We start from the raw sequence: 11,143 nt of genomic DNA on the forward strand, positions 1-11,143 counted from the left end.
TGGGTTGTGTGTTCTGGGTATGAGGCGGAGAGTATCCCTGTGGCTGTGAGTGGGGTTGTGTGTTCTGGGAGTGACCGTAGGTGTGTGTTGGAATGTATCTGTGTGACTGTGAGTTGGGTTGTGTGTTCTGGGAGTGACAGTAGGTGTGTGTTTGAATGTATCTGTGTGACTGTGAGTTGGATTGTGTGTTCTGGGTGTGAGGCGGAGTGTATCCCTGTGGCTGTGAGTTGGGTTGTGTGTTCTGGGAGTGACCGTAGGTGTGTGTTTGAATGTATCTGTGTGACTGTGAGTTGGGGTGTGTGTTCTGGGAGTGACAGTAGGTGTGTGTTTGAATGTATCGGTGTGGCTGTGAGTTGGGTTGTGTGTTCTGGGAGTGACAGTAGGTGTGTGCTTGAATATATCTGTGTGACTGTGCGTTTGAGTGTATCACTGTGAGTTTATGTTGCTGAGTTTGGTGTATTTTGGTTGTGTTAGTGGGGGTGAGTTTGAATGTATCTGTGTGCCTGAGTTGGTGAGTCGAGTTGTGTATTCTGGGTGTGATAGTGGGTGTAAGTTTGAATGCATCTCTGTGACTGTGAGAAGGTGAGTCTTGTTGTGTGTTTTTGGGTGTGAGTTGGAGTGTATATGACTGAGTTTGTGCATTGCTGAGTCGAGTTGTGTATTCTGGGTGTGTTAGTGAGTGTGAATGTATCTGTGTGATTGTGAGTTGGGTTGTGTGCTTTGGGTGTGATAGTGGGTGTGAATTTGAGTGTATCTCTGTGACAGATGGTGAGTCTGGTTGTGTGTTTTGGGTGTGAGTTTGAAATGTATGAGTGTGAGCTGGTATGTTTGTGAGTCTGATTTCTGGGTGTGGTGTAATGGCACATTAGTGTCCTCGGGTAGGCTTGTGGGTGTCAGATGGGTTGTCTTTATGAGTCTGTGTTTCGAGTGTGCCTGGGTGCTAGTGTGTTTGTGTAGCCTTCAAGGTGTGAGAAATGTGTTTGGAAGCCTGTGTGATTATGAGGTATTGTGAGTCCGATTGTGGAGGGGCAGCTGGTGTGGGTGTGATGGGGAGCGGGTGAGGCTGTAAGCACAGCCGCGGCGAGGGTTGCTGTTTGTGCCGCAGATGTGACCACTCCTCTAGGACTGTTGGCGTGAACGTGACTGTGGGCTGGTGTCGGCTTGAGTGTGAATGTGAGTGCTGGTGTACGAAACACCTCCTGTCACCCGGGCCTTGTGCACAGCCCCCCTCGGCTCCATCCCACCCCGCCTGTTGCTGTGTGTCAGTCAGAACTGCTTCCCACCCTCTCGTTCAACGGGTTCCTTGTATCAACCCCTCTCATCTATTGCGTGAAGCAGAATGGCGCCCCCTGTCACCAGCACTGGGGTTCGCGTGGAGGCTGAGAGCGCCCCCTACTGAGCTGTCACCCTGCTCCCTTCAGCACAGCGCCCCCTAGTGCCACCCTGGGGTAGCAGGCTCAGCACTGATTCAGAAGGGAGAGCGCCCCCTACTGAACCCCCCTCACCGCTCTCTTTAGTGCAAGGTTCCCTGTCCAAGGTCTGACCCAGCCCGACCTTGCTTGGGGGAGCAGATCACGGCCTTATAAGGGGTTTTTTCCTTTATAAAAGACTCTGGAAGTAGGAGCCGAGCAAGGATTGAAGCAGGAACAACGGTACGCGCCAGATGGCTGGTGGCAGCTGGGGATGGAAGGAGTGAGTTGACTTTTCCAGCGAGTTTCTTGGACAGGTGGGGGGTGCTTGCTGACAGATTTCCCTGCTGTTACCATGACTGTGTCAGCCTGGAACAAAGTTGAGGCGGAGAGAAGCTGGCTGAATCAGGCTGAATCTCATCTCAGCAGCACCCTGCCTGGCTCCTTGTTCGGGGCCATGAGTAATCTCTGCGTCAGGAAGGATGATGCTGTCACTGTTAGATCACCCGGGGGCTGCAATTGCCAGCCTTGACCTGGGGACCAACTCCCTAGCTGGTATAAATCTGTTGAACTCCAGTTAAATGCTGCACATACACCCAGTCCCCACCCCAAAGGACTCCCCTTCCAAACAGACAAAGGGAGGGGAAACTGAGGCACAGAGAGGGCCGTGACTTGCTCAAGGCCGCCTAGCAGGGCAGCGGGAGAGGCAGGATTAGAACCCAGGGGTTCTCAGTCCCTAGACCATGCCCTAGCCACTAGACCCCACTGCCTCTCACATGCCAGATAATGTTATTTATTAAATCTCTAAACAGTAGCACATAGAGCCCAGCCAGGCCCGGCCCCAGTTATGCTAGATGCTGTATAAACACAGAAAATGTCAGGTCCACTCCGAAGGGCTTCTGATTCAAGTAGACAAAACAGAAAAGAAAGGGGAAGCGTGGTCCAGTGGTTAGAGCACTAACTTGGGGCTTAAGGCAGACTGGCTTCAATTCCTTGCTCTGTCACAGGCTTCGTCAAGCGTTGCTTCGCCCACCCCTTTTTCTATCATGAGTGTGTATGTGCAACTGTACCTCAGTTTCCCCAACTGTGAAACTGACACAAAAGCCCTTTCCTGCCTGGTGAGGTATATGGTAACAGGGTGGGTGAGACAAATGAGATGGGTGGGGGGAGGGAAGTTGGTTTTACAGGGGTAAGTGGATCCTTGACCGATCAGGAGCAGTGGTTGCAGCGTGGTTCAGCATGGCAGACTTGAGCTATGAGGAGTTTCATGGGTTTTGAGATGGAGCTTAGGAATCATAGAACCATAAATCAGGGTTGGAAGGGACCTCAGGAGGTCATCTAGTCCAACCCCCTGCTCAAAGCAGGACCAATCCCCAGACAGATTTTTGCCCCAGATCCCTAAATGGCCCCCTCAGGGATTGAACTCACAACTCTGGCTTTAGCAGGCCAATGCTCAAACCACTGAGCTATCCCTGGGGGTCTCCACTATGGCTATTGATTTTATGTGGGAAGTGCGCACGCACTATGGTGATGGAGGGCAGGATAGACCCCTAAGCTTGCAAGATTGCTTTTCCCACTCCTAAGGGATAGGAGAAAGAAGCAGGGATGTACTTGTCGGAGAAGCAGAGAGAAATAACTGCCCTGTGGGACAGTTCATTTGCCGATTAATCCAGTATTAAACATTTATTTTCCCTCTTGTTTTCTCCAGCCTCTGGAGTCGCTGATTGAGAAGTTGACCCGTCAGGCTGGGACATTCTCAAGTGGTGACTCATAAACCTACCTACCTTGCAGGTGCTTTGCTGGGGAACTCTGAGCTGGGTGACTGGGCAGGAAATGACCTGGCATTGAGATTGGATTAACATCAGCTCCAAACCCACGACCACAAATGTGGTGACTTGCTCACGCTGGGTAAGTACCCTCACAGGGAGCACAGAAGCTGATGGCTGGACGAGAAGTCTGGATACATTCCAATTAGAAAATAGGGCACGTATTTTTAACAGTGAGGGGGAATACCCATTGGAACAGATTACCGAGGGAAGGGGTGGCTTCTCCATCTCTGACGTCTTCGGATCCAGACTGGATGCCTTTCTAGAAAACATGCTTTAGCCAAACCCAGATACCGCACCCACCCCGACAGAGATCGGGGCCCCTGTTGTGCCAGGTGCTGCACAGACCCCGACCGAGATCAGGGCCCCCATTGTGCCAGGTGCTGCACAGACGCACAATGAGAGACAATTCCTGCCCTCACAACTAAAAAACTAAAGCATTTTTCTGTGGGTTTTTGAAAATTTTTGAGAAAATGAGCTTTAAAAAAAATTGTGAAACACAACATCAGTTTCCAAACAGTTCGCGTGGCTATAGATCAGCGTCTTTCAACCTTTTTAAATTTGTGGACCCATAAAATTTTCAAAAGGAGGTCTGGACCCCTTTTGAAATCTTACACATAGTCTGTGGAGCTGCAGGGGTCCGAGGACCACAGGTTGAAAACCACAGCTATAGATCAGTGGCTCTCAACCTTTCCAGGTGACTGTACCCCTTCCAGGAGTCTGATTTGCCTTGTGTACCCCCAAGTTACACCTCACTTAAAAACCACTTGCTTACAAAATCAGACAGAAAAATACAAGTGTCCCAGCACAGTATTAGAATACTGACAAATTGCTGACTTTCTCATTTTTAACCATACAATTATAAAGTAAATCAATTGGAATATAAATATTGTACTTACATTTCAGTGGGTAGTACATAGAGCAGTTTAAACGACTCATTTTATGAAATTGTAGTTTGTCCTGACTTCGTTATGCTTTTATGTCGCCTGTTGTAAAACTAGGCAAATATCTAGATGAGTTGATGTACCCCTTGGAAGATCCCTGTGTACCCCCAGGGGTACGTGTGCCTCTGGTTGAGAACCACTGCTATAGACAAACAGAGTCTGGGTTGTTAATGGGAATAGATGAATACGGGGATAGATAGATACTGTGTCTCTGTCTCCATAATGACAGGTTTCAGAGTAGCAGCCGTGTTAGTCTGTATCCGCAAAAAGAACAGGAGTACTTGTGGCACCTTAGAGACCGCGGAGCTGGAATTGATATGCAAACTAGATACAATCAACAAAGGATTGAATAAGGACTGGGAATGGCTGAGCCATTACAAACATTGACTCTATCTCCCCTTGTCAGTATTCTCACACTTCTTATCAAACTGTCTGTGCTGGGCTAGCTTGATTATCACTTCAAAAGTTTTTTTTCACTTACTTAATTGGCCTCTCAGAGTTGGTAAGACAACTCCCACCTGTTCATGCTCTCTGTATGTGTGTATATATATCTCCTCAATATTTATTCCACTCTGTATGCATCCGAAGAAGTGGGCTGTAGCCCACAAAAGCTTATGCTCTAATAAATTTGTTAGTCTCTACAAGTACTCCTGTTCTGTCTCCATACTCCACCCCCCCCCCCCACCTTGAGGATACAATCTGGATACAACCATTTAGCCCAGGTAAAGGGTTAGATCCCAGCTGTGTGGGTGTGAAGGGCCAGGCGCCCCTAGGGTTATGTCTACACTGAGATGTAAACCCAGAGCTCAGATATCAGGTTTGAGCCCACGGTCCACTCACAAATCTGTCTGCAAGCGCTGCCTCTTCCGCTGCAAAATGTGGAGAAGAGTGACCCCTAGTGGACACTTCGGGCAAACAGGTGGCAGCACAGGGATTTAACTGGAGAAGGTGGGAGGAGGAGATAGGGTTGGAAGCGCTGCTAGGAATTTGCAGAAGGGGGGGCGGGGGTTAGTGGATGGAGACTGCTCTAGGTTCAGTACAGAAGCTAACCCACCCAGGGCATCTCACTGTAGATACCAGCTTCCCAGCCTGCCCCCTTCCATGATCTCCCTGAAAAAGCAAACCCACCTGTTGCTTCTACTGCTCAGATCACTGGCTGTGTGTCCGCTGCTTGTCACCCCCTCAGCTGTGCTCGATGGGAACTGATTTGCCTTACGAGGGGGAAACACGCCGCAGAGAATGGCCACCCACCCTTCTTATGACAGAAACAGGGAGTCACTTCTCTTAAGTCTGGTGGTGACTTCCTAGCTGATCTTTGGCATATCACTCCCTTGCTCCGTGCCTCGGTTTCCCCACCTGTGAAACAGGTATCCTACTGACCTGCCTGCCACATGGTGCACGTGTGTGAAAGAGACAGCAAGAGCATACTGCCCAGTCCTATAGAGAAGATAAGGTGTCTACTACTGCCCCAAGCAGAGGAGGTTTTCCTTTAGCTCAGGGGACCAAAGTCTTTGGGAGCAGAGCAGAGCGACCAGGGGTCTAGCCCCAGCTCCCCAAGCTATGTGCGCACAGGAACTAACTGTGTGTTTTTTTTCCCAGTAGGTGCTTTTAAAAGGGGCCGGTCTCCTCTGCCAGCACTTCTCCTGCTCACCACAGCAGCTCTCTCCGATGCCCCTGGAGGGAAGGGGCACCCTGCCCTTGCAGCTCCTCCCTGGCGTGCGGGAGGGGGAAGCTCCCAGGCCTGCTCCACCCCAGCCCCCACATGGGCTCCCTTGCTCTGTGGTTTGGTGTTGTCAGTTGCAAAAGAGGAAGCTGTCGCTCTCAGGCATCGGTTTCCCAGACACGAGGAGGAGGCGGAGGCAGCAGAAGCAGTCAGCAGCCGGCCAGCGAGGACGCCCAGTTGGGGAGATGGAGCTGTGGAAGCAATGCGCCAACTGGCTGATTCAGTGCCGGGTGCTGCCCCCCAACCACCGGGTGACCTGGCCCAGCGCCCAGGTGTGCGAACTGGCTCAGGCCCTGCGCGACGGCGTCCTGCTCTGCCAGCTGCTCAACAACCTAATGCCCCATGCCGTCAACCTGCGGGAGATCAACTTGCGGCCCCAGATGTCCCAGGTGGGTGAGCGGGAGAACGGGGGGAGGCATGGGGCCAGCCTGCCAGCAGCGAAGGTGTTCATCTGGGAGCTGAGCTGGAGACCTATGGGATCCGGCTGGCAGTGAAGTGGTTAATGTCCACGGGGAGGGGGAGTTTATGGCAACAAGCTGGTAACTAAGGGGTAAACAGCAAAGGGGGAGGGAAGGCTTAGGGGGGGTCACTGGCAGCTAAGGGGTTAATATCCACCAAAAAAAAGGGGGGGAGGGATTGAGACCCAGTTGGCAATGAAAGGGTTAACCTGGAGTCCAGCGGATAGCTAAGGGGTTAACTCCGTGTGTGTGTTTGAGAGAGATGGAGGGGGCGGGGGTTATGGGACCCAGTTGTCAAGCAAGGGATTAACAGTAGTGTGTGTGTCTGGGGGTGGGGAGTTGCTAGGACAGCCGGCAGCCAAATGGTTAACAGCAGGGTGGTGGGTGGTTATGGGCCCCAGTTGACAGCGAAGAGGTGAACACGGAACTGGGGAGTCTTACGTGCGTCCGCACCTGGCAGCTAAGGGGTTAACAGGAAGGTGGGTGGTGGGGGAGGAGGGTGCTTGCAGGCATTTCTGTCTTTGGGGGTGGGGAGGAAATGGGATTCAGTGAGGGGGGGAAGCAGGCACTAGCAATGAACCCTTCAGCAGCTAAGGGGTTAACAGCGGGGATGGCTCGGGCGGGGCTGAGAGGGCCCTGGGGTGAACCAGGCCCTGATGCCCTGGCATACGGGAGTGCAGCCCCTGGAGCAGGGCCAGGGCACTGGGGCAGCTCCCCTGGGGTTGGGGTGCAGGCAGGAGGGTGAACGATGCTGGGGTGGGGGCTGACGAGGCCTGTTGAGCAGGAGGGTGGAGACTCCGAGTTCCAGCCGCAAAGCCCCTGGTGGGGAGACCCGAGCAGGCCCCAGCTCTGTAGAGGACCGACAGTCACAGGAGGGGACAGAGAGAGGGATACTAAGCCGTGGAGCTGTGCCTGGAATTGGGGGGTGCCAGGCTCGGTGGGCCCTGAGCTGGGGCAGTGGGTAGGCCCTTAGTTTTGGGGCTTGGTGTGAGACTCAAAGTGGGCAGAATCGGAGCTTTTCATAACACGCCAATGGCAGCAAGGAAAAGAACCCAGGAGTCCGGACGCCCAGACTTCCTGGTCCAGTCCACTAGACCTCACTACTTTCCCAGCGCTGGGAATAGGACCCAGGAGTCCTGACTCCCAGCCCTCCCTCCCCCCATTCTAACCCCTAGACCCTGCTCCCCTCCTAGAGCTGGAGACAGGACCCAGGAGTCCTGACGCTCAGACTGGTGCTTTAATAAGACCATTTCTCAAAGTAAATTTGAGTTTTAGAGCTGCATTAACCACCGGCTGGGTGAGTGTGTGCAGCGTGCATTTGGGGGAGGGGAATTTACGACAGGCCTGGGGAGCCCCGACTCCTGGATCCTCTTCCCAGCTCTGGGAGGGGCGTGGGGTCAAGTGGGTTAGAGCAGGGGAGAATGAGAGTCAGGACTCCTGGGTTCCATCCATGGCTCTGGGAAGGGAGTGGGGTCTAGTAGTTAGATCAGGGGAAGCTGGAAGTCAAGATTCCTGGGTTCCTTTCCCAGCTCTCTCATGGTCCTGCTATTAGAGAGACAAAGTGGGTGCGGTCAGATTGGACCAACTTTGACCACAACCCCACATACAACAATTGCCCTGCTCCGAAAGATGCCGGTGCGAATGGACCTTCAAGCTACGTCTAAACTTAAGTCTTCCCGGCACACCTATCCCAGCCATGCCCTCCTAGTGTGGACTCTAAGACCTGGTTTATAGCTGCACCAGCAAACCCTCCTAGTATAGACACAGCTTAAGGCAAAGCGTGCTTCCATCAGGATCGCTTATATCGTACAACAAAAGAAGCGATATCGGCACAGTTATAACAGGGCTTTTGCTGGTATGGGGATGTCACATCCCTAAGCAACTTTATTATACTGGCAACATTTTTAACGTAGACCTCTCCTAGGAGAGCGTTTGCTGGTCTAGCTGATGTTGGTTCTCCGGCCCTCTTCTCCTGGTGAATTAAGAGGTGAATTAAGCCTCCATGAAATCTGATCTAGGCTCAAGGGAGGGTCAGAAGGGATGGAAAAGCCTGAATCGGGTGTATTGAGATGAGGCAAAAGTCGGGCTTGGTTTCCACCCCTGACACATGCTCTGGGGCTGGGGGTGGGGGAGGGCACTGATCGGTGCTGGCGGTGGCCTGGGTTGAGGATGGCAGGGCAGAATGGGCCAGCGTTTCTCTCACTGGTAAGACAGTGACTGTCTCTGGAAATGAGTCCTCGGGTGTCTCAGTCATTCCCATGTGATTGCGCGGGGAGACAAAAGCAGCAAATCGCTCTCAGTCTCTTTCTCCTCGGAGACTCGAGGAAACAGGGAGGCTAGGGCAGGCTCTGACTTACCCCGGTGTAAATCCAGCATGTCAAGGCATTTACTCCAGTTTTACACCAGATCAAAAGGAAACAGGGTGGTGGTGGTGGGGGGAGGGGTTGTGTTAGATGAGCCCTTGTCTATGATAACTGAGTTCTTCCTGTGGGCGCCATATCTAGGGTGACAATTATCTTGGAATCCTGCTTGGCGAGAAAGGCCCTGTGTCGTGCGTGGGTATAGGGGAGTCTCCCTTTAAATGGTCTCTGAGTCCTCGAGTGGCGCTCACTATTCTGTGCGCGAGACGCTGCCAGAAACCAGTCAGAGCAGGAACGTGTGCGTGGCCAACCCTGGCCTGACTGTGTGTTGCTGAGTGCCAATCGCAGTGTTTACTAACTGGGTTCTACATGGCGCTGGGACTCGGGACTCCTGGGTTCTATCCCCAGCTCTGGGAGGAAGTCTGGGTGAAGTGATCAGGCACGCGGGACTGGGAATCAGGACTCCTGGGTTCTGGGAGGGAAGCAGGGTCTAGGGGTTGGAGCAGGCTGGCTGGGCGTTCTCCTGCGTTCTCTCCATTCCCAGTCGGGGAGGGAAGTGCGGGTGAGTGGCGCGAGGGGTGGGGTGGCTGGGACGTCTATGTTCCATTTCGGACTCTGCCACTGCTTCCCGTCTGTGAAGCTGCTTCCCCTCCTGGCCCTCCATTTCCCCATTTGCGCAGATGGCGATGTGGAACTGCTTTGGAAAGGTGCTATGTGGAGGTGCCATCCCCAGGTTTCAGGGCTGACTACCGACCGGGGTCAGCAAAAACCACCTGTTCCCTGGTTCTAGTGGACAGGATACCAGATTGGGAGTCAGGACGCCTGGGTTCCACCGACACGCTCGGGTGACCGTTCTCGCTCCGTGCCTCGGTTTCCTCCCTCTGGGGATGAGGATAAAACTCTTTGAGATTTGCGGATAGGGAGTGCCGTGCGGTCACATCATTAGATGCAGCCTGTGGGCTTCCCTTGCCTCTGAAGAATATCGGAGCAGGAATTTTCCCCTGGGTCAAATTGGCAGGGACGTTGGCGGTTTTATGCCTTTCTGGTGGATCACCTGGGCATGTCTCACCTGCTCTGCCATCACAGGGGCCTCAGTTTCTCCTGGTCTCTCCGTGTGGTACAAAACAATTTAGTCTCTTGAGGGCTGAAACGCTTTGGTCTAACTAGAGTCACTGGGCTCAGTATATGGGTGGGATATAGAGGCTTGTATTCCACAGGAGAGCAGACGAGGTGATCTAATGATCCCATCTAGCCTTAAACTCTGTGAGACTGGGTTCAAGGGAGTGCTGGTCGACAGGAGTTTGGCCGTCCATATATTCCCTGCCTGTCGCCCAACAGGACTTGGGTCCTGAATAATAATCATCCCTAGCTCTCCCTTTTCATCGGTAGATCTCAAAGGGGGGTTAGCACCAGTATCCCTATTTTACAGGTGGGGAAACTGAGGCACAGAGCTGCCCGAGGTCACCCAGCCGCAGATCTGAGACTAGAACGCAGGTCTGTTGAGTCCCAGTCTAGTGCTCCGCCCAGTAGAGTAGGCCCCTAGGAACTGGCCCTGACAAGATGTAAACTTGGCCCAGTGTCTAAAAACAACATCCCCATTGATTGGGGAACGTGCTATAAACAGCTCCTGCGGCGTTTAGATAGTCAAATCCCGGGTGAGGTTGCCATGTTACGGGACTGTTCCTAGGGTGACCACAGACTGAACTATGGAGCCAGGATGTCCCAGGCTCTCCCAAGGAGGGGCGCTTTAAGGAAGCGGGTAAGTGAATTATTTTGGTTGACACACAGGTCATTGAATTGGACACCCCAGATCTCCATGTGACAGCGGCTTGAACGGAAGAGCCAGGCTTCCCTAGCTGCCTCTCAAAATCCCCCTCCCCCTGCGGTTTTACTGCTCCCTCACTTCCCGTCCTTGACTGTTGTGCACTGTTAAGCAGCTGCTGCATCCCACTCCAGAGGCGGCTGCATTTCAGTGGTGGGTGGGTGAGCCCTGCGGTCTGGGACTGTAACAAGCTCCTGTTCTCTGTGGATAAGGGCTGCAGGGACATCAGTGATGCTGTGATTTCTGTAAGCTAAGCATGGCCAGGCCTTGTGGGTCCTTGGATGGTGAACCCCCGAGTGCTGTTGCTGGCAGGTTGCCACCTGACTTCAGGACGGACCCCAATGCACCGTCACCGGGGTGCTTCCCTTTTGGAGACCATCCAGAGGTGGTCGGAACAACCGAGGACTCAGTTGTGATGACTATAAAGAGGATCTCTATGGAGGCTGCTGGACACAGCCCAACCCTGTGGTTCTTTCTTGGCCCCATCCTGGACTCGCAGCCATGGAACACCCGGCTGGCTCTGGTGTGTGCTCCCGCCTGTTCTGAGGCTCTCACCCCTTCTATATTTCGGAGGCGCCTGTCACTGGGGGATTTTGGTCAC

The 11,143-nt window shown here is 53.1% G+C and overlaps 1 protein-coding gene across 4 annotated transcripts in view; it reads left to right on the forward strand.

The window, feature by feature from the left end:
* Positions 1–11,143, forward strand: part of VAV1 (vav guanine nucleotide exchange factor 1) — a 62,479-nt gene that overhangs the window by 5,580 nt on the left and 45,756 nt on the right. Inside the window, exons 1-4 of one of the 4 annotated variants that reach the window (XM_034792825.1) lie at positions 10–143; positions 258–1,726; positions 3,201–3,317; positions 5,779–6,291. In XM_034792825.1, the coding sequence (XP_034648716.1) occupies positions 5,848–6,291 (444 nt within the window). In that variant the 5' untranslated portion in view covers positions 10–143; positions 258–1,726; positions 3,201–3,317; positions 5,779–5,847. Of the gene's footprint in view, positions 1–9; positions 1,727–3,200; positions 3,318–5,778; positions 6,292–11,143 lie in introns of those variants that run through there. The other 3 variants (XM_034792823.1, XM_034792824.1, XM_034792826.1) reach the window with 3 other exon arrangements.

The sequence above is a fragment of the Trachemys scripta genome, chromosome 16 (genome assembly GCF_013100865.1).
Source record: "Trachemys scripta elegans isolate TJP31775 chromosome 16, CAS_Tse_1.0, whole genome shotgun sequence".
Lineage (NCBI taxonomy): Eukaryota > Metazoa > Chordata > Testudines > Emydidae > Trachemys > Trachemys scripta.